The sequence below is a fragment of the Citrus sinensis genome, chromosome 7 (assembly GCF_022201045.2).
Source record: "Citrus sinensis cultivar Valencia sweet orange chromosome 7, DVS_A1.0, whole genome shotgun sequence".
Taxonomy (NCBI): domain Eukaryota; kingdom Viridiplantae; phylum Streptophyta; class Magnoliopsida; order Sapindales; family Rutaceae; genus Citrus; species Citrus sinensis.
This window is the reverse complement of record NC_068562.1, coordinates 22,540,217-22,566,207: the sequence shown is the minus strand read 5'-3', so window position 1 is coordinate 22,566,207 and position 25,991 is coordinate 22,540,217. Positions and strand designations below refer to the sequence as shown.

The 25,991-nt window shown below is 35.3% G+C and overlaps 1 protein-coding gene across 1 annotated transcript; it reads right to left on the bottom strand.

Moving 5' to 3' along the window:
- Positions 1-24,522, bottom strand: LOC102618169 (DNA topoisomerase 3-alpha). The gene is made up of 24 exons (XM_006465042.4): positions 24,087-24,522; positions 23,300-23,478; positions 23,142-23,214; positions 22,449-22,568; positions 22,232-22,353; positions 22,077-22,149; positions 21,863-21,979; positions 21,066-21,149; positions 19,076-19,255; positions 18,831-18,959; positions 17,053-17,127; positions 16,775-16,864; positions 16,524-16,628; positions 15,795-15,829; positions 14,859-14,988; positions 14,541-14,593; positions 14,380-14,470; positions 13,844-13,882; positions 12,959-13,037; positions 12,031-12,102; positions 11,060-11,131; positions 10,638-10,802; positions 847-967; positions 1-428 (listed from the first exon to the last, which is right to left on the bottom strand). The coding sequence occupies exons 1-24, from the start codon at positions 24,471-24,473 to the stop codon at positions 197-199; spliced, it is 2,823 nt and encodes a 940-aa protein (XP_006465105.1). The 5' UTR covers positions 24,474-24,522; the 3' UTR covers positions 1-196.
- Positions 24,523-25,991: the final 1,469 nt, after the last annotated feature.

The window sequence follows — 25,991 nt, the reverse complement described above, 5'->3', positions numbered from 1 at the left end:
TGCTGTAAATATAATAACATTGAACAAATTTACCAATACATAAGTTTCTAGGCAATGCAAATCAAGTTTTGGTATTATTTACAAGAAGACAATCGAAGAGCCACAAACATAGTTGGATATGACACTCATTTCTATAATAGAGAATACTAATCTTTAACAAGTGTATAGAGACCGGAAGAAATCTATTTCGTTGGCATCAGGAACCACGGTTTGGGCATGCATTTGCAAAGTGTGATGGTTCACCACAGACATAACACCTTCTACCAGAAATAGGATCGCCAGTTGCTGATACAAAAGTCATACCAGTATTATGTCCTCTACTTTGGCCACCTCTGCCCCGGCCACCCCTTTGGCTAGGATTGGATGCCGATCCACTGACGCCTGCTTGTGGCATTCTTCTGGTGCCATTCTTGGCGTCATCTTCCCATCTGATTACAATGAATAGGATTCAGTCAATGGACAAAAGATTGCAACAAATAGGCAAGATCTCTCTCTGTGGCTGTGTAGATATTTATGTCCATTAAAACCATTTCCTAGTTAAAGAATCATCCGAGTAAAGCACAACATGATAATTGTTTATGTTTACACCTACTTATGTGTCAATCATAACAAGCACTAAATGCCAATTTAATTCCCCACAGCCACACATCTTTGTATAAAACTATCGATGATGCTAAATTAGTTATTGCATAGGAGTATAGAAAAAAGCTATTAGAAAAGGGTGAAGTAAAGAAGAGCAAAGATGATGTATGAAATAGTAGAAGAGGAACACAAATGGATTTATAAGAGCCCAGTTTAAATAACCGCCTAAAACAGATCAATATGATGAAGTAGAACTATACATACACAAAGAAGTTGCACTCTTGTGAAGAACACGAGTAGAATTTTCTTCCCCTATTATTTGCTGTATTAGCTGTTCTTAGCACACATGGGGTTCCACATGTGGTACACTGTATTGATGATTCTCCTGCATAATAAGAAAATTGTGAGACCCTACGAATTCAGTTGAAAGTACTGGCTAAGAGCAGCTAGATATAGAGTACAAAAGCAACTCATAAACACACAATTTAGGAGCCAACGCAAGTAACAAGATTCCGAGATAAATGTAAACGAAACCAGCGTTTGCTTAAGAAAGAGTAAGATCAGATATAATGTTATGTCAAACAAATCTAATGAAGCTTTTATCATAAATCTAAACACTTAAAATTCCACAAAAATATATACAACAGTAAAATTAAACCTGGCCTGTAGGGAATATGATTTCAAAGATTGGCCTGTATGGTCATGAGACAGGGATGAGGTTCTTTTACAATAACAAAGATGGGAGAAGAAGAGAAAAACAAGAAAACTAGAAAGCAAGATAGGAGGAAAGATCTATAATAACTTCTGTTTCAATCACCATTGCCTCAAGCAACACAGCTCTATTTTGAGTTCATATAGATGGGAAGGAGACTAAATCTGGCTTCAAAACCAAGAAACATAAATAAGACTATCTAGATGAAATATCTTTTAAATTTGATTGAACTTGCATTGAAAATTTGCACATAGGTTTTCATCATAATTACACAACAGTTGTCAAATTTTTATATCATATCTTCAATTAAAGAAATATTGTTTCAATTCCCTTTGAAGGAATATTGTAGACAACTTTCATTTGACTTCTTGTTTCAAACTTAAAGCTTGCTGTTATCTTTATAGTTTGTATTTTAAATATTTGTTTCCTATTTATCAGGATGTTATCTGTTCAGGATGCTGAGTCCTTGTTTATAGCTAAAGTTTCTTAGGTTGTATAAATATATCTTTGTAATACCATATTTCTTAAGATGGTATATAAGAATTCTATTTCTTCAAAACTGCGTTCATGGTATCAGAGCTGGCTGTTGAAGACCAGTGTTTTTTTTTAAAAAAAAAATTTGGTTTGTTCACCAGATTATAAGAGACTATTCTTACCCCCCCCCCCCCCCCCTGGCGTTTTGGGAGGGGACGATATAGCTGTTAGGAGGTGTTGGAAATCTGAGAGATTATTCAGTCAGGATTGTGAGCATAATATTAAGGATATGACAGCTGTAGATGTGATATGATAGATGTAGTGTACGCTATAGAATAGGAAAGTATAATATGTAATTATTTGGTTTCCTTTTATGTGTCTTGTATTTTACCTCTTTATATAGGTATCATGTATACTAAGAAAAGTAGTAGAGAATGAATTCAATTCTTTAATTCCCTTTCCTCTTCTTTATGGTATCAGAGCAGGGACTTATTCTCTGACTTTTACATATATATATATATATATATATAAAAAGGGGAACTAGTGTTGCTCCACCATGTTAGAAACTACATTTGCATCTACTTTCAGAACCACCCCATTGACGACCATAGAAACCCATGTCCCTACTTCTGATTCTCACTCTGTCCAAATCACTAATATCAAACTGAATGGTGATAATTTTCCTACGTTGGTCCCAATCTGTCCGGATGTATGTTCGGGGACGAGTAAAGATGGGATATTTGACTGAAGATAAGAAGGAACCAGCAAAAGAAGACCCATCTTATGCAACTTGGGATGCTGAAAACTCTATGGTGATGACATGGCTAGTAAATTCCATGGAGGAAGATATCAGCTCCAATTATATGTGTTACCTAACAGCCAAAGAACTTTGGGATAATGTAAACCAGATGTATTCAGATTTGGGAAATCAGTCCCAAATATTTGAATTGACAATACAGCTTGGTGAACTTCGCCAAGGAGAGGACATCACCAAGTATTTCATTTCTCTGAAGAGGCTGTGGCAAGATTTAGATCTGTTTAATGACTATGAATGGAAATCAACAGCAGACTACAATCACCGCAAAAAAATGGTAGAAGATTATTGTGTTTACAAATTCTTAGCTGGATTAAATGTAGATTTTGATAAGGTTAGGGGGAGGAATCTTGGTCGCCAACCTCTACCCGCTATTGATGAGGTCTTTGCGGAAGTAAGAAGGCAGGAAAGTCGCAAGAACGTGATGCTTGGAAAGAAGGGGGTTGCTGCCCCTGTTGAACTCCAGTCATGGTTGCATTAGATGCAACTGCAAATAAGGTTTTCAATCAGCAAAGGCAGAATGAAAAACCTCGGATATGGTGTGATTTTTGTAATAAACCACGCCATACTCGAGATAACTACTGGAAGATCCATGGGAAACCTGCTAATTGGAAGAGCAACAAGCCGAGTGACAAACCAAATCAAGCAACCTCCTATGCACATGAAGTTGAAAAGAGTCCATTCAGCAAGGAGCAGATGGACCATCTTCTTGAACTGCTAAAGTCCAACTCTTTATCTAGTACCCCTTGTGGGGCTCTTGCACAAACAGGTAGCAATCCTAATGCTCTATCTTGTAGTCTAAATCCTGCTCCCTGGATCATTGATTCAAGAGCATCTGATCACATGACTTCCTTTTTTAGTTTGTTCAATAATTATTCACGTTGTTATAAAAATGAAAGAGTAAGAATTGCTGATGGTAGTTTTTCACCTATTGTAGGAAAATGTCAAATAGAAATTTCTAATCAAATAACTCTTCAATCTGTCATTCATGTTCCAAAATTAGCTTGCAATTTGTTATTTGTTAGTAAAATTTCTAAAGACTCTAATTGTCGTGCTGTCTTTCTTGACTCTCATTGTGAATTTCAGGACCGGAACTCGGGGAAGATGATTGGCAGTGCTAAAATGGTCCATGGTCTTTATTATTTTGTTAGCAATCCTTTCGAGAATAAAATTGCTCAAGGCTATGGTGGTAGTGTTAATTCAGATTTGCCATTAAAAATTTTTGGTTGCACTGTCTATGTTCATATACCGAGCAAATTTCGATCCAAGCTTGATCTAAGAGCTGAAAAGTGTGTTTTTATTGGTTATGCACCAAACGAAAGGGGATACAAGTGTTATAATTCTCAAACACAAAAAATGTTTGTAAGCATGGATGTCTCTTTTCTAGAAAATCAGTCTTATTTTTCCAAAAATTGTCTCCAGGGGGAGATAGAGATAGGAAGAAAATTTTTGGCAGACAACTTTGGATCCCCTACCAAAACCTATTCTCTTATCTCCTTCTCTAGATGTTGAAAAACAAACACAACAACAGGCTGATCAAGATGTGGAGAACGAAAGAAATCCTAGTCAGACTTTACCAAACATAGTTGATTCACAAACAGGGGGAGAAACCTTACAGAAGAACAAAAATGCTCATGAACCTGAGTATTTGGTTTATACTCGAAAGAGGACTAGGCAGACGAATAAAGACCAGCCAGCCATTTTACCACAAAGTCAATCAGAATCTTTGGAAAAAGGTCCAAGTGATTCAGGTAATTTCAATCTTAGTCCTATTCCTTCTAATCCTAATCCTGTTTATGTTCTTCCTTCATCTTTATCCCCTTCAATTATTGAACCAAAAGATCATGATATTCCTATAGCCATTAGGAAAAGAGTTCGAGAGTGTACCAAACATCCCATTGCAAAATATTTATCCTACGATAGACTGTCCAATAGTTATAGAGCATTTACTTCTAATGTGTCTAACCTGTTTGTTCCAAGAACTATCAAGGAAGCCCTGGATGATCCAAGTTAGAAGTTAGCAGTTATGGAAGAGATGAATGCTTTGGAAAAGAATGGTACTTAGGAGTTGGTGAGCCTACCGAAGGACAAAAAAACTGTAGGGTGCAAATGGGTGTTTACTGTAAAATGTAAAGCTGATAGCAATGTTAAGAGGAACAAGGCAAGACTTGTAGCAAAAGGGATTGACTATCAAGAAACATTTGCTCCTGTTGCCAAGATGAATTCTATCTGGGTACTTTTATCATTAGCTGTAAATTATGATTAGCCCTTACATCAATTAGATGTAAAAAATGCTTTCTTGAATGGAGATCTTGAAGAAGAAGTGTATATGAGCTTCCCTCCAGGATTTGAGAAGAAATTTGGTGAAGGAAAAGTCTGCAAACTAAAAAAGTCTTTGTACGGCCTTAAACAATCGTCAAGGGCATGGTTTGAACATTTTAGGAAAGTCGTAAAAGGTCATGGCTACTGTCAAAGTCAAGCAAACTATACTATGTTTTATAAACATTCGAGGGAAGGAAAGTAGCCATCTTGATTGTTTATGTGGATGACATAATCTTAACAGGTGACGATAGATGTGAGTTGGAGAAATTAAAGAAGGAACTTGTTAGGGATTTCAAGATAAAGGACCTTGGAGCTTTGAAATATTTCCTCAACATGGAGATTGCAAGGTCCAAAGAGGGTATATTTGTTACTCAACGCAAATACACTATTGACTTAGTGAGACAGGTTTGCTTGAATGTAGAGCAGCTGAAACCCCAACAGATCCCATTTGAGACTCTAGCATGCTAAAGCTGAGAAGGTGGGGAACATAGAACAGTTTCAAAGACTTGTTGGAAGGCTGATCTATTTATCCCATACGCGACCTGATATAGCATTTGCAGTGAGTAGAGTGAGCCAATTCATGCATTCACCAAGACAAGAACACTTTGAAGCTGCGTTCAGAATCCTAAGATATGTAAAAGGAACTCCTGGTAAAGGTCTATTGTTTAAAAAACAGGGACATCTTCAGGTGTAAGTCTACACGGATGCAAACTGGGCTGGGAGCATTACTGATCAAAAATCCACCTCTGGTTACTGCACGTTTGTTGGTGGGAATTTGGTTACTTGGAGAAGTAAAAAATAGAATGTAGTGGCAAGAAGTAGTGTTGAGGCTGAATTCAGGTCAGTTGCTCATGGAATTTGTGAAGTGTTGTGGATTAAGAGGTTACTAGAAGACTTAAAAATTCAAAGTACTTTACCAATGAAAATGCACTGTGACAACAAGGCAGCAATTGCAATTGCTCATAATCCGGTTCTTCACGATAGGACTAAACACGCGGAAGTTGACAAGCACTTTATCAAAGAGAAGATTGAAGAAGGTGGGATCTGCATGTCTTATATACCCATTGCTGAGCAAATTGCAGATGTTCTCACAAAGGGTCTATGCAAAGGGCAGTTCGATTACTTAATTTGCAAGCTGACTATGGAAGATATATTCCAACCAACTTGATGAGGAATGTTGGAAATCTGAGAGATTATTCAGTCAGGATTGTGAGCATATTATTAGGGATATGACAGTTGTAGATGTGATATGATAGATGTAGTGTACACTATAGAATATGAAAGTATAATATGTAATTATTTGGTTTCCTTTTGTGTGTCTTGTATTTTACCTATTTATATAGGTATCATGTATACTAAGAAAAGTAGTAGAGAATGAATTCAATTCTTTAATTCCCTTTCCTCTTCTTTAGGAGGCAATATTGGTTGTAAATGATGATGAAATCTCTGGGGGAACCACAAAGCCTGAAGGTTCAAGAGATATCCGCTCCCTTCAGAATATCTCACACTTGCTGAAAGGAGATACTTTTCTACAATGGTCTCAATCCATGAAGCTCTTTATTAGAGGAAAGGAGAAGATGGGTTATTTGACAGGCTCACAAAACAGCTCCAGCAGAGACTGATCCAGGCTATCTGTTGTGGGATTCAGAAAACGCCATGATTATGACATGGTTGGTGAACACCATGGAACCTAAGATTGGGTAGACTTTTCTTTTTTGCCAACTACAAAAGAAATGTAGGATGAAGAGAGTGAGCTCTACTCTGATCTAGGCAATCTTGCAAACTTATGAGATAAAAAACAAAGAAACCACACTGTAACCAGGTCCCATAGCAATTTAAAAGGCTTATGGCATGAACTAGACATGTTTTGCAATCTAGAATGGGGTTTTGATAGTGCTCAATTTAAGAAGATGCTCTAGAAAGAACGAGTATTTGAGTTTCCTGTAGATTTGAATAAGGAGTTGGATGAGATGTGTGGACGTGTTCTTAGCAAAGAACCCCTTCCCTCTATTAGCGAAGTTTTTCAGAAGTTCGTAGAGAAGAGAGTAGGAACTCAGTGATGTTAGCAAGTCCACTAAACCCACTGTGGATCCTGAAAGTTCACCCTTAATGTTTCAACTACAGAAAGCGGGTCTATTGATGCTGGAATAGCAGCTGTCAGCCAAAGATCAAAGGTAGATAACAAAGGGATATGGTGTGATTTTTGCAACAAGGCAAAGCATACTAGGGAAATGTTGGAAGCTGCATGGTAAACCATCAAACTGGAAGGGGCAAAAATCTGTAGAGAAAGGGCCAAGGAGTGCAGTCACTAGTCAAAGGTAGCGGTAATCAGACATCACCATTTAGCAAAGAGCAACTTGAACACGTGTACAAGTTGATTAATGAATCTCTAAAAATTCCTTATGCATTTTTGCCCATAGGGATATCTTTCCTAGAGCCCTAAGTTCTGATTCTATTCATATATCTTGGATTATTGATTCAGGTGCTTTTGACAGTATAACTAGTCATTTTAAACTCTTCTCATCTTATACTCCATGTTCGGGAAATTTGAAGATCATGATTGCAGATGGCACTTTGTCTGCCATTGCAGGAAAAGGTTCTATTTATCTAAGAATCTTACTCTAAAATCAGTCCTTTATTTTCCAAATCTTGCTTGTGACCTTTTCTCCGTTAGGAAGCTAACTATGGATTCTGATTGTACTGCACAATTCTCACATTCCTGCTGTAAACTTCAAGATATGCATTCAGAGATGACAATCAGCAGTGGTAAAGAAGTTGATGGACTGTACTATTTTGATGAGTAGACAACCTCAAATTGCAAGTAGTAGTGACATTTTTTTTTTAACTGTTGACAATCAATAATGTCATGGCACTTTAGTCTAGGCCACCCAAGTTTTGAGTATTTGAAAAAGTTATTTCCTTCTTTGGGTAAGCATAAGAATCCTTTGTTATTAGGATGTCAAAGTTGTAAATTATCATCATGTTTATTTCCATTGCAACCTTATACGGAATCTAAACCTTTTTCTATTGTTCATAATGATATTTGGGATCTTCAAGAATGACAAATTTAACAGGTAGTAGGCAACTAATTACATAATGACCACACAAGGATATGTTGGGTGTACTCAATGAGAAAAAAATAAAAAACCGAGGGAATTTAAAAAAAAAATTATAAAATGGTTAAAACTCAATTTGAAAGACGTATATAGATCACTAGAACCAACAATGGGAGGGAACATTTCCATACCATTCTATGGTCTTTTTTTTAGGGACAATGGCATTGGTCACCAATCCTCTTGTGTGGACACCTCTCAACAAAATGGCATTGCTGAGTAAAAATAGACACCTATTAGAAGTATCTAGGGCAATTATGTTTACTATGAGAGTTCCCAAATACCTTTGGAGTGAGGATGTTCTTACAACTTCGTACTTGGTCAATAGAATGCGTACTAGGATTTTGAAGTTTCAAACTCCATTGCAGTGTTTTTGTGACTGTTTACCCCAAATTAGACTTTCACTTCCTTACCCTTGAAGGGCTTTGGGTGTGTTCCCATCCATAAACACAATCACTCTAAACTTGATCCAAGGTCAGTTAAATGTTTTTTTCTTGGTTATTCTCCAACCCCAAAGGGTAAAAATGCTTTGACCAACCTTGCTTTACCAAAATTCTCTTCAAGGGACGCTACATACTAAGGAACATCTTTATTAGGCCATTTCTAGTTCACTACTTATTCTTGTACTCAACCAAATTCAGGAGGAGAACCACTTGTTCAACCTATGTCTATGCCAAATTGTTCAACCTTGCACTGAACATCATGTCAACTCAAGGAGGAAAGATCAAGGTGTGAAAATCATACTTCTACAACCAACCAAGAATCAGATTGGAGTGTATGTTTTCCTAACACAACAAGTATTTCAGATTCGCACTCTCGTCGACCATTTCTTTCAGTTTCAAATACCATTTGTGATGATCTAAATGTTTGCATAGCTGTTAGGAAAGGTACTAGGACTGGCACTAAGCATCCTATGCTAAACATGTCTCATATTATAGGCTTTCTCCCAATATGAAGGCGCTCACCACTAATCTGTCCAACGTTGTAATTCCAAAAAATATAAGGGAGTCTTTGGTTGTTACCAGAATCAAAACATGCTGTATTGGAAGAAATGAGGGCGCTCAAGAAGAATGTGACATTGGCAGATGTTGGATGCTCCAAGAGGGAAAACACCAGCAGGCTGAAGTGGGTATTTAATGTGAAATAAAATGCGAATGGCAGCATTAAGGGATAGAAAGCGTGACTGGTGGCTAAAGGCTTCACACAAACCTATGGAATTGATTACCAAGAGACGTTTGCACCACTACCAAAACTGAATACGATCAGAGTTCTCTTGTCGCTTGCAGACAACTTGAATTGGTCTTTACAACAGCTAGATGTGAAGAATGCTTTTGTGAATGATAAGCTGAGGGAAGAAGTTTATATGGCATTAGCTTCCGGTTTTGACAGATTTGGTAAGTCCGTTTGAAGTCGTGGATACTCACAAACCCAAGCAGATCATACACTCTTCTACAGTCATTCCAGGGATGGTAAATTTGCTAATTTAATAGTCTGTGTGGATGACATCATTCTTATTGGATAGAATCTAGTTGAATTGGAGCAGTTGAAGAATTTTTTAGCTAGGGAATTTGAAATCAAGGATCTAGGGACCTTGAGTCATTTCTTGGGAATGGAAGATCAAATGAAGACATTTCAGTGTCTCAAGGAAGTACAAACTAGATTTACTCAAAGAGACTGGAATGCTAGCGTGTAAACCTGCTGAGACTCCAATTGATCCTACTTGCAAGTTAGGATTGCTAAGAGAAAGCAAGAGTGTTGATAGAGAACGTTATCAGAAACTTATTGGGAAGCTAATATATCTCTCTCACCCCCGGCCTGATATAACTTATTCAGTGATGTTGTAAATCAGTTCATGCAGTCTCCAAAAGAAGAACACCTTCAGGCGGTTTATCGGGTTCTCAGTTACCTAAAAGGGAGTCCAAGAAAAGGCTTGAGGTTCAGAAACAACAATAGTGTTCAGGTTGAAGCCTACAGTGATGCTGATTGGGCTGGAAGTATAATAGACAGGAGATTTACCTCAGGTTATTTTTCTTTTATTATAGGCAACCTTGATACCTGGAGGAATAAAAAGCAATCTGTTGCTGCTAGATGTAATGCAGAAGCTGAGTTTAGAGCAGCTGCTCATGCTATCCGTGAACTTCTTTGAACGGAAAAGCTACTTAAAGACCTAAGAATTCCAACTAAGAGGCCTATGGAGCTCCACTGTGACAACAGGGCCGCTATTGACATAGCACATAGCCCAATTCAACATGTCAGAACCAAGCATGTTGAAGTAGATTATTACAGGAAAAAAAGAAAGAGAAAGAAAAAGAAGCGTAGTTCTTTATAGCTAGAGTTTCCTATGTGTGCATAAAAGTATCTTTATATTACCATACTTCTTAAGATAGTACATAAGAATTTTATTTCTTCAAAATTGTATTCACACACATTTATTAACTATTCAGATATTTTGGAATTATAATTTTAATCTAATGCAAGTGGAAATACCTAAATCACATCCTAACACCAGCAGATTATTGCTGGTCATGTTTCCAGACATACGAGTGTGTTATAATGCATTGGGCAATCAATAGTACTCTTTACAAAAAATGATGAGAAAATAGGACTTCGGCAGTCATACCACTTTGTGGGTTCATTCCATTCGCACGAGCATTTCGAGAGCCTGAAAACTGAGAAGGACAGTCACTTGAAGAATGCCCCATCTGTTGGCAGTAAATACAAGCACGCTGCCTATGGTTACTTTGTTGGCCATTATTAGATGAAGCAGTGGGTCCACGCCCTCTAGCTGGATACATGTCACACATGTGGTAAGAGGTTAGCATATGACCACTTGGGCCATCAGCAAGAGAAACCAAAATGCCTTTAAGATTTGCATCCTCCCGCATTAAAGACAAGTTTAATGCAGTGAGGTTTTTTGTTCTTTAGCTTTTAGCAAGCATTTCACCACTAAGGAGCCTCTAGCACATGGCCTTCACTAAAGCAATTCAATTTTGCATATATAAATAGACCGTGTCAAGTAATTAGGTAAACATGCATTAATACCTGGAATGCGGGAACCAGTTCCACAGATTTCTATCAATTGTCGAAGCGTTTCATCACAGCCACCAATACAGCCTGCTCAAGTATGTAAGAACTTCAGTGATGGCTGAAAACTTCGACTTCCGCAAAATTTATTAATCAGAAGAATAGCAAATGGTTGATGAAAAAAAAAAATTGTTGCACAGGATGAGAGTTTATACATGTGTTTTTGTGCCTCCACCATCCCCCCCCCCCCCCCCCCCCCAAAAAAAAGATATTTAGGCAGATGAATAAAAGCACAAGGGATAAATTGAACAAAATAAATGCACATTGAAAAACTAGAGATGTACGGATAAAGGACATCATGAAGGGAAAGCAAAGATAATCTAAAGCAATAGAAGATAAAATGGTTCAGTCAAATGGATCAAGAGGACAAATAGTTAGGCAGTAGTCAGAATCAAGTTAAAGGTGTTTAAAATATGGCCAGAAAGAGTTTGCATGGCATCACCAATCATTGGAGGATATGGTCCCAATACAACTGAATGGGAAACTCAATGATCAGAGATGAAGAATTATGTAAACATTATCTTTAAAATCGTATAAGCTATCATCTTCAAAATTTCAAAAGGAAAAAGAATAAAAAAATACGCACACTTACAGATACAGACTCAACAAACTTGTAATAACTATCCTACATGGTCCAAGGTTCTTATCAAAGGAAACTATATAAGTGTCTTTCACAAACCAAGGAAAAGAATACTTCAGAGCTAGGAATGAACTTCAAAGTGTGTCAAATAGGATATCTAGAACTTAACCAAAACAATTTCCATTATTCATATCGACAATCGTAGTGATATAATGCTAATGATAACCAGTAACATCTAAAGCATGAGGTTAAGTTCAAAATAAAAACAGAATGATCCTTTTCATGTAGTATGATCAAAATATTTTAATTTAGAGAAACAGAGGGCACAGATTCATGGAGCTACACATACCCAAATGATTGACATTGAAGCCCGGAGGTATTTCATGCTGACGGAACTTGAACTGAATCAGGTAAACAGGACCTAAATAGACAATTTACTGTTATTAACATATGAAACTCAAACAAAATGAAGAGGGGAAAAAAAAAAAAAAAACTCACCAATATGCAGTGAAACTAGCTATTAGCAATGAAGATATAGTTACCAGCAAAACTATGCTAAAGAAACTTAATCATAAATAACTATTTAAAAATGGGCAAGAATATCCACTTCATAGGCAATATTACATCAAAGTGTAGTCGTTAAGGATGTGTCTTAGTATCAAACACAAATCCGTCGGAAGCATCCAACAATTGTACCTTAAGATAATATCTGGGAATGCTCCAATGTTGAGAAGAGTTGAAAGAATGATTTAATAAATAAACTGACAGTTTTGTGAAGGAAACACTACAGTGCTCTGGTGCATAGCCTTCATTCAGAACTATTCAGAATAAGACACAAGTTAGAACAGCAGTTTGTTTGCTTCCAATGCAAATCAAGAGGCTATATAAGTTTGCCTGTGTTAGTTAAAATCACTAGGACTCAAAGACTTGAGCTTTTAAGTAAGGGCACAACATTAGTTTTTGAAGTCTACCAGGCTCCTTCAGGTAGAACATGTATAAGATAAGTACGTGGAAATTTATGATATAAAGACCATGACCAGAGATTGTAAAGGGAACTGATTTGAAAGTAATGGATTGAAAAAGGGATTCAAACACAGGACAATGATTATGATACAATGTTTGTGAAACCACTTGATCCGAACTTTTAAGATATTAGGTAAGGACCCATCATAAGTACTTGAAGTCAAGTTAATGATCTCAAACAAACACTTGCATACAGAATACAGAACTGAAAACCATTGTCAAAGATATAAAGTAATAAAGAGTGGAAAAGGAACCAGGAGTGCAAGAGTTGCAAGTGTTTGTGGTCACAGCTGCTTCTGATACAGATCCAGGGAGCCAAACAGCATTCCTGCACTGCAAACATAAAGCACATGTATGATTATAATTGTTATAGTCAGTCATATGAAAAAACAAAAATTACAGTAGTGATACATGGATTTCACCAGATAATTAAGCATTGAAGGAACCAAGTATTTTTGTTTAACAGTAAAATGGAAATTGCAGTGAGAATGGTTTTAACTCTTATTGAGGATGCTTATCTAACAAGTTATTAGAGCAAGCTTGATCACATAGTCTTGTGTTTGAATCCCCTGATGAAGTAACTGAATAACAATAAGTTGTATTTTTATTTATACTTATTGCTATTTATTGTACTGTTTATTGTTTTGAATGTATTTGATAAGCATGCCTTGTGTACAAGGGGTTCGGTAAATTTGTTGCTCAGCCTTTATGTATAACCTTAAGCTTTAGGGGACTGGTTATTTGTCACTATGAACTATATAGCATTTCTGGATTCCATACATGCAATAAGGATGTATATATTTTCTGCATTGTCGTAATGCATCTGGGAATGGTGCAAGAAGTCTTGGGTTAAATCCCCCTCACACTAGGATCGGTTTAAGGAGTGGGCCATGTCAGGTTTATAATAAAAAATAAAAAATAGTTCAAAAGATATAATATATAGATTGCCCCAAAAGAAAACAGATCTTTAAGAAGTGCGTGCTTATAAACTGAAGTTGAAAAAATTATTAACCCAAAAAATTATTAACCCATTTATCTTAAGTAAACCACCTATTCTGCACAATGAGGTCCTTCAATATTATTTTTTCTGGACATTTGTTCCCAATAAGCCAAATGCGAAAAAAGACAAGTTCACAAACCTGTGGGAAAGCCAAGCATCCAACCATGAGATTTCCATCCTGTAAAGAGTAGAAAATGGCATAACTAAGCAGAACTTTTCGATACAATACCAGAAATAAAGATAGTTATGTGTTACAGAATATAATTAGTTGTATATAGCTGTCTTATTAGCTTCATTATAGGGATCCTAATTAGTATAGTTTCCTAAGATAGCTTCCTATTTTCTGTATATATATGCTTCAGTATTTCAATGAAATGTGTGGAATATACAATTCTTTTCCATCTCAAATAACATTATGAAACATAATACCAGGAATAAAGACAGTTATGAAACACATCAAAATTATTACAGATGCAAACATACATATTTCACAGCATCCAATTAATCAAGATGCATAACATTAAGACATTATATGCGGTATGCAATTTGATTATGGTGATTTTAAGGGGGAGAAAAAAGAGCAGTATTATTAGAAATGAAAAATATTTAGTTATAAGTACTTCCATAGTTTCATTATTTATTTAACTTATATAAAGACATCATATGATTTATTACCCGGCTTTTCTTGAGCACCATATTTGATTCCTGACAGATCCCACATTGACGAACAACTTCTCCCGCCGCCTGTTGGTCTTCACCGCCTGACCTGCAGTTGAAAGCCTTGGATTAAAATAGTAAAAGTATATAATCCACAACATATGAGGAAGAGGAACCACCTTTCAAAGAAAATTCCCATAGCTTCTAAGAGTTTTACTTTTTTCAGCCTTGCCTGCCATTGGTTCTAGTTTGGTTAGATGCTAGAATGAGATTGACCAAATATGCACACAAGGATATGCAAGTAGTATTTTGGAAGAAAAAAAAAAGGGCTAAGGTGCATGAAGGACTACATTTTGAAGATTGCAAGTCATGAGTAATCATCAAGCATTGAAGTAATGTATAATATTTATTTGCTGCCCTGGGCTTACCAAATAAAGACAGCTTATATGATCTAATTTTTTTATTAATGAAAGACATTGACAGAATTCCAATCTTACATCTAAAAAGCAAGCTTTCATCTGCTGCAAGCAATTTGCCAGAACGTCAGCTTTACTCTTATTGCCTACGCTAACTTCTTTCATGTCACTTTCCATCATTGATCTTAGATTTGGCTTCCAGAGTTCATACCTGAATTTTCGCATAATAAACATTAATGCCAGCATTGTAGCTTGTCTTAGATAAACTGAAGATAAGCATCATGTCTTCTATTAAAGCCAGAAATCTTTAATGCCTAAGTTTCACAAAATACTCTTATAAGTAGTACACACCATGACACTCACCCACACTACTATTCCAGGTATACAAGGCCACAATTTTCATTTTAATTCAAGGTGCGCTTTACTTTTGATAGTCAGCGAGATATAATTCAATGACATTTTCTGTTCTTTTTCTTTTTTTCCCCTCCCCTCTGGGTTTTCAGTTTTCATATCATTTGAACAATATAGAAATCAAAAAGGCATTGGCCAGTACACACCACTGATACAAACATTAAAAATTTTTGCACTAAACCTTCTTACTATAAAATGCTATTGAAAATTTTGCACAGTAAGCTACATCATTTCATACTATACTATTATACTCGGCAGGGGATGAATATTTGTCTAAAAAACTTCATGGGCTCACCTATGTTTAGATCACAGCTCCCAGTAATATACACTAGTTTGGTAGTTTACAGCCAAAATAATCTTTATCAAGTAATTGTGACAATTTAAATCAAGAGCATGCAGTAAATGGCAATAACACGTTTTACAGAAAATTATAATACGCAATCAGAATCGCCTAATTCCTGATCATGGTATGCAACTCTGACAATAATATTTCCACTTAAGTAATAAATCAGTTAAATATTCCCAAGCCCTCATCCTCCCTTCTCTAATTGAAATAAGTTGAGATTTCAGAAAGCATCTTTAAGACATAGAAATGAAGCGACTCACCCCATGTCATCATAGCCCATAACTAGCGCCTCTCCCTGAAATTACATTAAAATCATGAGTACTAAAGAAAATTACTCACTGGAAACAGGATGTTATCATTTTATCTAGTTTATCTCTTTTTTAACTCCAAGATTCTCGAAATTTTCAAATATATGGGAATGCGACTCAAGAATTAACCACTAATCAAGCACACAAAAGGAAGACAGCAATGACTTTGATAAAGCTTAATAGCAAGTAAATAGTTACATTAACCTACAAATTGTTCCAACCTTATTATGAAGTGAGATACTGTCAATAACATAAACTACTCTCGGCATTTCATTAGTGAATAAACCCTCCAGGCAGATCAACACCCAGTACCAAGAATATTGAAAGACAATCTTAGGAACAAGCACGGGGTACCCTCAAAATCCAAGGAAAGCTATGGAAGGGACCAATTTATATGCTAAAGAACTCCAATTTTTGAAGATTTATATAATTCAGTGACATACACACACATAAAAAAAAGGGTAAAAATAAAAATAAAGAGAAGAAGAAGAAGAAGAAAGGGTTGATGAAATATTGAACTGTACTAAACTTTGACCATTCTTTACTTCTACTCTACCAACTTATCCTTTACCACATGTTCATGAACACATGAAATAGAAAGCAAAGCCTATGATCATAAGCTGAAGATCACAAATGAAAAAGCAAAGAAAGATATCGCCCAGATAGTGCCAAATAAGTTACAATATTAGTTGGCGCAAAGCGAGTATTTGCATCCTTTATTGCGTAAAACCGATCAAGCAGCTTTTTTATGTGATCGTGCATTGTTGCATCTGTACCAATGCCTGCCTGATGGACAAACCAAAAGAAAGGTTTTATTCTAAATTATGATAATCTTTGTTTGATAAAACAATGAAATAATAAACCAAAAACATGCACCTTAGAGAGCAATACAAGAAATATTATAAAGCCAGATTAGAGAATAATCTTCTCACCTTGTCCATACAACTCAGCAAATCAGCTTCACTAAGAAGTGGTGGCGGTCTGGTGACTCCGGAATCAAGAGTGAGCGTCGTCGGGATGAACTGTAACATCAGTACATACCATGGATTATCTAAGCTTTAAAGCACATACAACAAATGGAAACAAGCTCTTGAGTGCTCAGAACATTAAAAACTGGTATTAAAGATGAAAAATTCTTGTAAAGTTTAAAATGTTCAATTATTTAAGAACAGTAAATAGGTTGGTATTTGTCCAGATAATAGTAGCGAACCTGCTGACCATGGACATAAGTCGGGATCACCAATCCTCCCCAAGATTCAAAGCGGTAAACATCTAAGTAATTTTTCTGAACAAACAAAAAAGTACACAAGTCAAATACTAGTATCAGAGGAAAAGTAAAAAAACAACAAAGATGATTTAAATAGATAAAATGAACTCTGTAATGCCAAACGCACCATTAGCAATACTATTTGACCTTTGTTTTCTATTTTTCTTTTGAGGACAACACTAAACTTAGTTAGCCAGAACACATTGGTCATTCTTCAAACACAAGGTAAATCAAACATGAGTTATAATGAAGAACTAGAGTTTAATTTTAGAACAATTAGTCAACAGAACTAATTTTCCGCTATTGTCTCCAGAATTAAAACTAAGATCTATTTCTTTATCTTGATAAGAAACAACAAAAAGGTTGTTAGCATCAATAAATCTGGTAGGTACAGGTGAACCAGACATCCACCTAAAAAGAAGGAAGACTCAAAAGAACAAGAAAACAATTACAAACACATCTGATGCATCAAAACTCCATCTTCATCAACCACGGCATCACACTACAGTTGAATTAACAGGTGCTACTTCTTCAGCCTAACAAAATTCAACTCCAACCTTGGACAATAGCTCATGAACAGATCAATACTTGTGATGTAATCCAACTATCCAAGTAAGAAGACCAAGTGTTTTTCAGTCCCATTCTTCCTAAGTCATGTCTCATTCTTCCTAAGTCATGCAAGTAAGATGTCGTAAGTATTGATCACCTACATTTCCAGTGTCCTACATCAAAGTTGTGGTTCATGCTTTTAACATTGCTAAGAGGTTGTGGGTGATAAATGAAAGTGGTTATTTGTTTACACCTTACAAAAATCAGGAAAAATAAATTGTTTTGATAAATTGTTGTAAAACTGCTTTTGTAAACGAAAAACATGCTCTCATAGTTATTACATTAGTATTTCAAAACAAGAAATTGTTCTACTATTTTAAAAGATAGGCAATGAAATGGAAAAAGAACTTTTAAATTATTACTAACTTTCAACAACAGTGTCAATTGCAATTTCACTATTATTAAGTTAGATAACTTATTTCAAAAAAAATGTTAACTAATGCTTTTTCAGTATTGAAAACTCACATTCCAAAACATCACCTTAATTTTGAAATGGCTTTAACAAACACTATTTTGTTTATAGTACCAAAAGCGCCCTAAGTTTCATTTCAGTCTCCCAAATGATTATTACAACCTTGATAAAATCTAATTTGTGTAAAGAATACACTTGGCATCATGGAGATAAAAAGAACAACTTTTAGGTTATCAAATCACATCACAGTAGCATAAGGACATTCAAAGGGAATGCCATAATCGCAACTGCTAAATAGAAATCTGTATTTGTTGTTAGTGTTAGGGTACATACAAAAAAACAACCCAAAGACTTCTTAGTGTAAGGTGGAGGACTATTATTTTTTGTGAAGTCATATCAAATCCTCTAAGACTTAAAGTATAAGGCAGAAATGATGGGGAAAAAGGAAAAAAAAAGAGCTTAAAAATTTACAGTCTAGGAACAAGGTAAGGAGGCATCAACAAAGTGGGCCACATATAAATAAGCTTTGACACCATGACAGAAAATCAACCAAAAAACTTATCAATTTTAAAATAAATTTGAAACATTGACCAGCTAAATGAAATCATATCATATTCAAAGTTGAATTGATATGGTATTAACTGACAAGATCCCTTTTCATATTAACAAGAAATATTGAATAATGCAACAAAAAACTCACAGCTAATATCACTCTCCCGGATGTGGAAAATACTTCACCAGCAATATTAATTTCGACAATAGTTTCAGCCCCTACTGCTGGCTGCGAGACACATGCTAGAAAATGGCGAACAACCAGCTCATACAATTTCTGAGACAAAATGGAAATAATTAACATTGGTAAAGGTAATAAAGGAAACCATGATGTTTTTTACTTAGACAAAAATCTAAATATCAAGAACACCAAATCTATTAATAATGACTTACATAGTGGTCCTGACTCCATCTAGATTCCCCAGAAGAAAATTTTGTAGGGTGTATGGGTGGATGGGCCTTGTCATCATGTCCACCACTACCAGGATTTCTCCAAAGCCCTGCTGCATGATCCAACAACCGCTGTGCATATGGTCCCCAATCAGGATGCCCTATTTGTTCTTGCACAATTCCCTAAATCATATTGAAATACAAAAGATATGTCTAAGTAATAACAGACAATAAATAAATGAAACAACAATACATACATTAAAAAGATACTCTCAATTTAAGAGAATTGGGGATCACACCAGATTATAAATAAATTAATGCTATGCCGCTATCTGAAGGAAAGGAGGAAATAATTAAGTTTCAATAAAAACAAGCTGAAGTGTTGAAGAGACATCAAGTAGATCCAAATTATATTAACCATATTTTGCAGGACAAATCAACATATCATCTGGATTACCTTAACTAGTTGAAAAACTTTTTATGTCAGTGGCTCTTCTACAAAAGTAGATCAGGAGAAGTCATCAAACATAGAGAGTAATCCATCAGATAAGAAAAGGAAACTTTGAAGGAAGCGAATCAAACTTGAGATATTGCTATTTTTGTATTAACAAAGAAAGAGAGAGACGTCGAATAAGAAAAATAAAACTTATACCAGGGATTAACAATTTAGCATTTGATGGATAGATAGTTGCTACAGATAGAGGTAGGGAATACAAGCCTAACAATAACAATAATGGGCCAGGAGATTAAATACTTCCTTCCAGGTGGTTCTCTACAGTGAACAATTACAATTCTCTCTAAACTATAAAGAAACTATTCCATCCAAGTGATTCTCTTAAACAAAAGCATGTCAGTGACACTATTTTGATTGTGTCTAAATTGCAAACACAAATACGAACAAGACAAGATACTTCTCATAGTTCTTATGTACATCAATGGCATTGACACATTTAGCCAGAAGAATAAAGATCTCTCCAGTTTTAAAGAAACTGACATCTCCAGTGATAGGACAATTCTCAGGGAGAGTCAAAAAAATACTGACAATCATCGTACTAAGTTTTCAGTCCTTCACTGATTCAGTTATCATTGTCTTGGCTTATAAAGTTTACATTTATTATGTCTTACGCTATTAGAGAGACGCAAGTTCCAACATCTAATTATAGGCATGCTTGTAGCCAAATATAGAAAAATTAACGTTTCACTTTACATAATATCTAATATATACATATATCCCCAACAATTTACCAGTATATAAATTCTTACTATTTTCTTCTTTGTATTTGTACTCAAATCTTTCAAATTTTATTCCTTTCTCTTTGGTTGTGAAATTACTAATTGACTTAAAAGCTAAACCTTATAGGCACAGGCCCAAAGAATAGTCTTAAACTCTAATAGACTCACTTGCATGCAATACTGGTGCCAAAAGGCTTGCTGCATGAATCATGCCCAAATAGAGACAAAAGACAGAAAGAGATAAATGCAATCACGTAAGGTGATTCAAACATGAAACCTCTAGGTCAAAACTAGCTCAGAAAACAAGTTAAGTTATCACTTTACCTAAAAGCATATATGCTTGTAGGAATGGACTCAAACAATAGTATAAAGCTCTAATAGGCTGCACAAATCACATTAAAGCATATGTTTCTTCCCCTCATTCCCTTTTTTCCACATATTTATTGCTCTCAACCAACAGCAATCCAAATTATTTTCTAACAAGATATTACATGTACCTATAATCATCTCAAGCAAAAAGACGCACGCTTCTAATAGTAGGGGACAAGGTTAGCAACATGCAAATTAGTCTTACTGAAAAAGCTGTCAGTCTCTGCACGGCAGAACCAGGTTCCTCCCCTCATTTCCTCTATTTTCCACGTGTTTATTGCTCTTAACAAATAGCAATCCAAACTATTTTCTAACACGATAATATGATTTCAAATAATCATTTCAAGAAAAAAGATGCACGCATCTAATAGTAGGGGACAAAGTTACCAACATGCAAATTAGTCCCACTGGAAAAGCTGTCAGTCTCTGTACGAGGATAGCTGATGAAACCAGCTTGATATAGATCTTCTGCTACCTATAAACAATAAAAATTTTTGGAAACAAAAAAGTTAGTTTCAGACTAAATGTGTAAAATAACAAGCAAATCAAGTCAATGAAACAACAGTAATGTGAAATTGAATTTCTTATTAATATTGAGCTCCCAAAACATATCAAACAAGAAGCAAAGGACGGATTTGTCTTCTTCTTTTCGTCAGTCAAGAGGGAAAAGCAGCAGAACTACTCCATATCCCAACTCCAAAACATACTACGTTGTTCTGGAAGCAACAGTGAGGGCCACTAAGTAGAGTTTTATTCACATGCAATAGAAATCTAATGAGCAGCCAGACCTATCTGACAATAAGCCTTCAGAACTAGTAGGGAGTAGAAACCTCCTACATCCACCCATGAATATTAAACAAGGAATAGACCTGAACAGATCTGAGATTGTAATTTACAATACATACACTTTTATAAATTTCTTTAAATTTTAAGTTAAAAAGGTTTTTTCGATTAATTATATTTCTGAAAAGTGGAGAACAAATCAAAGTTCAAAATCCGGAGCTCAAATTTAAGGTCAAATAAGCTGCTCAATACCTAATTTTTCTTGCGCAGCTTCAAAGCAATTATAAGGATGTGAAAATTCTTGCATTTGTCTTAACATACATCTAGAATGGACTAGATTTATTGAACTGATAAAGTATAGAAACACAAACAAAATATGACAAGAAGACTAGTGCTTAGTCCTGCCTTCATGGTATGTTCAGAACTCATACGGAAGTAACGAGAAGCACGTTTCTCAAGCTCAATGGTACTTAAAGGATATGGAGGGTACTTCAACTTCTCCTGTTGTCTAACCTTTGTAACCTGAATGACAATAAGACAAATAAATGTTGGCTAATTAAAGTAAATAATATCTGCAAATGAGCATTATTCTGAAGAAGAATATTTGAAAAGGACTCACAGTTGCAGTGGGTTCTTGAACACACATTTCATAAATTATAACTGCAGAAGTATAATCAAATAGATGCCCACGCCTGGAAAGTAAGAATGTCTTTAGCTTCAAACATTTGAGTAATATAACTCAAAAAGGAGACTGCAAAAGAATTCAGAGTTTACATCCAACTAAAAGTAGCAGTGCCTTCCTCTGATTTGTGAGAGCAGTTGATTGTCCAAAACTCTTCTGATTCATGTGCTTGTATTTCCCAATAACGTTCAACGACAAAGCCAAGTGTAGGAAACTGCAGGAAAATGAAAATGAATACGTGAATAATACATGCAAGGATATGCAGATCAATGAGTGTTACAAACCGTAATGAAGTCAACTTCAGCATACCTGACAAGGGCCGTAACTTAGGACAAGATTTCTGTCATCTGTAACAGAATCAATATGGAAATTTTTCAAAAGCATTGTCTGGAACCTGGTGAAAGAAGCACCAATCCGGAGATCAATTTCCTGTGAAACTTCAAAAGATTAGTTCATTTTTTATGATAAAGAAGAAAAATAAGTATAAGCATATTATGGCAATGTGCACATACATAGGAATGTATGAATTGAAAAGACTGCTGTGATTTGTTCATGAATAATCCAGCTGATGTAAAACATTTTCATATTAAACCCTCTAATACCATTTTACAGAATGATCAGCTTTTAGAACCCAATTGTAGGCTTTTGTGATTTTCAGATGCATTTTAAATTCATAATAAACAAAAACAAGTATGTCATTGAAAGTGGTGCTCAAAATTAATATTTTACTACATATTGAATACGAGATCAATGGATCAAATAGCTATAGAAAGTTGATAAGTATAAAAATCAGCATGCATTTCCTTACTGAGAAGGTTATTTAATTTAAGAATAACTTTAACAAAAGAAATATATCCAATATAATAAAGTTGTGATGGTTGGGACAATATCCATTTTCTACCAGAAGTGGAGTCTCGTCATAAATATTTACATATGGAAACTTATATACTGAATTCACTGGAACCAGAACAAAACCGATAAAGCATTAGTAAAGGTACTCACTTGCCTAGCATCCACAGCATCAGCAAACCACTGATTAGGATCAACAAGATTCTGCACTGCTTGATGAATTTCCCTGGCATTTACAGAACCAAACATAATGAAAACCTTAAGTTTGAAAGTAGGTGGAAATTGTAGCAACAAATGTCAGACTTAAAAACCTGTCAATCAAAGCAGAGAACCGTGCTCTCCGTAAGACTAGATGACAATTTACTGCTCTACAAACTTCAATCACCTCAAATGCAATGTTTTCTCCTTCTCTGTCACAATCAAGCCATAAAACTAGCCACTGACACCTCCTAGCTTCCTCCTCCAATGTCTTCTTAATATCCTTTTTGTCCTACATCATCAAAATTCTATTTAAATTAATAGTTAAAACCGATTAATGAAACAAACAAGATCAAGAGACAAGCATCAAGGAAAATCAAAAAGTTAAAATCTGCCCATATTTTTGTGAAGCACATAAAAATCAGAACAATTTGAACACAAATACGGGTTAAAATAAAATGTTAACCTTCAATCTATGAAAACATCAATGCACCCGATTCACCATTCAAAGATTAGGGTAAACGAGGTTGCATTGATAAAATTGTTGTCTTTTGAGGGGAAAATGGGGTTAAGATTGATGTTTTCAGCATTTTGGGAGTGCATTGGAAGTTTTCATTTTATCAAAGAGTAAATTAAAAGTAGCCAATAAGTACGAAGGTTAACATCTTGACAAATCTTAGAAATCCAGGAGAGATTTCAAACAAAATTTCGATATTATTCCAGTCCCCATGTGATTAACAGAGACATATTTGAATGATTCGGCAGAATTTTAAAAGAAAGTAGGGCTACTTAAGTGTTTCTTAAACACTAAAATAGTTCTAATTGACCGTTAATGCCTATCAACCACTCGTATACTTAACAACTAATTATTCGAAAAATACACTAAAAAGCACGCGTTACCTCGGGGACATGCTTACGAACGGGGGCGTGATAGAGATCGGCGGGATCGCAAGAGTGCCACTTGCGGTAGCGTTCGTCGAAATCAAGCTCCATCAGATGGCCAGTGACGGAGGTCATCAGCATGTGACATGGCTGCCCTCGAATTGAGTAATTGAACTCGTATATCTTGTTGTAGCGCGACCGCCCTTCACGAATGCGGAGGCCCTGGTTCTTTGAGAGAATGCCGGCCACCGACTTCGCCACCGAAGGCTTCTCGGCCACGTTCAGCACGTTTATTGGACGGCCACCGCCGGCCATTTGGGTTGAAGAGGTGAAGGGTTTCTGTTTGTTTGGTTTTTCTTTTGTATGTGATTTGAAAAATGTCAAAATGAGGGGGCTTGGGTTCATGGGATCGTGAAAGAGGGATTTTCCCGCCGTTTTCAGGGCGAGGCGTGTGAGTAAATTTGATGACGAAAGTAGCCTTCTTTGTATTGAGAATTGCGTTCAGATGTCCCTTGGGTTTTTAGTAATTTAACGAAGGGTGGTGATGTTACAAATTCCCCCCTCAACTTGTCTTAACCCAATCATTATTATAAACAATCCACATTATTTTTAATAATTTAAAAAAAAAGAAGAAATTTAAACAGTTAACCAATTAAATCCTCATTAATTTCTCTCTCTCTCTTTTTTTTTTTTTGTGATTTAGATCTCTTGAATATCTTTTATCATTATGACATCTTTCAATTTGACTATTTTACCTTATAAGATAAAAGTACAAAAATGCTCACAAATTGTTTAACTTCTTCAATGTTTTTAAACAAAAATCTAGATTTCTGAATGATTTATTGATACTAATTTATTAATATAATTATTAAGCTTCGATTAAACTAACAAATAGTATTTGTAACATAATGTCTCGTGAAATTTATTGGTTGTTGAATTTATACTATTTATAAATGAAATATTATTCAGTTTGTATTAAAAATGTTAGATTATATATGATGAAAAATTAAGTACCTAAATTAGTATGGCACAAAAGTTCACATTTTTGGATGAATTGGTCATTTTATATTATAATGGTAAACTAGTCAAATAAGAATAATGTTAAAAGAGAGGCTATTTAAATCCAACACTCTACTCATTAAACTTATTCTTAAGCAAACCCACCTAAATACCCAATATATCTTTAATGAACTCAATTTATATAAAATTAGTGTTTTTATTCATTAAATTCATTTATAAACCCCTATTAATTGATTTAGATCTTATGAATGCATATAGATGCAGTTTTTTATGAACTTATTTTTCCTTTCATCAAAATCCCATAACTGTATGGCTCATTATTAATTCTTGCAGTATGAAATTCATGTTGAGTAAATTTTTCCTATAATTAATAAAAAAACACTAATTTTTTCAGTAATGATGATAAAGATAAATTCATTAATAATAGATTCTCCCTTGTGAGCAAATATAGAGCTACGTGTCACGATCTGCTCAAATTTTCCACCAATAGAGGCTAAATTGGCGTGCACCGATACGTTCAGTAAAAGTCCGCCTATAAGTAGTCTGCGCTTAACAGTAGAGTGTGCTCAGCAGTGGCCCGCCTCACACAACTAGCCAACTGTAGTGCACTCAACAAGTGAACAAGCCCGGCCCAAATTTTAAATTTCTCTACAATTTGTAATTGCCTAAAAATTTCTATATTTTTGCATTCTAGTCCTATGAGATATTTAGGCAAGTTGTACCACTTGCTAGGAAGCTTTAAGAGCTAGGCAACCAACTCTATAAACAGAGCCTAACACCCACCATTTTGTTTATCACACACAACCACACCGGCACACAAGCAACTCAAGCACTCTTGTAAAAAGCTCTCTTGTAAATTCTCGAAGTAATAAAATTCACTTTGACAATTTTATTGTCTTCTCT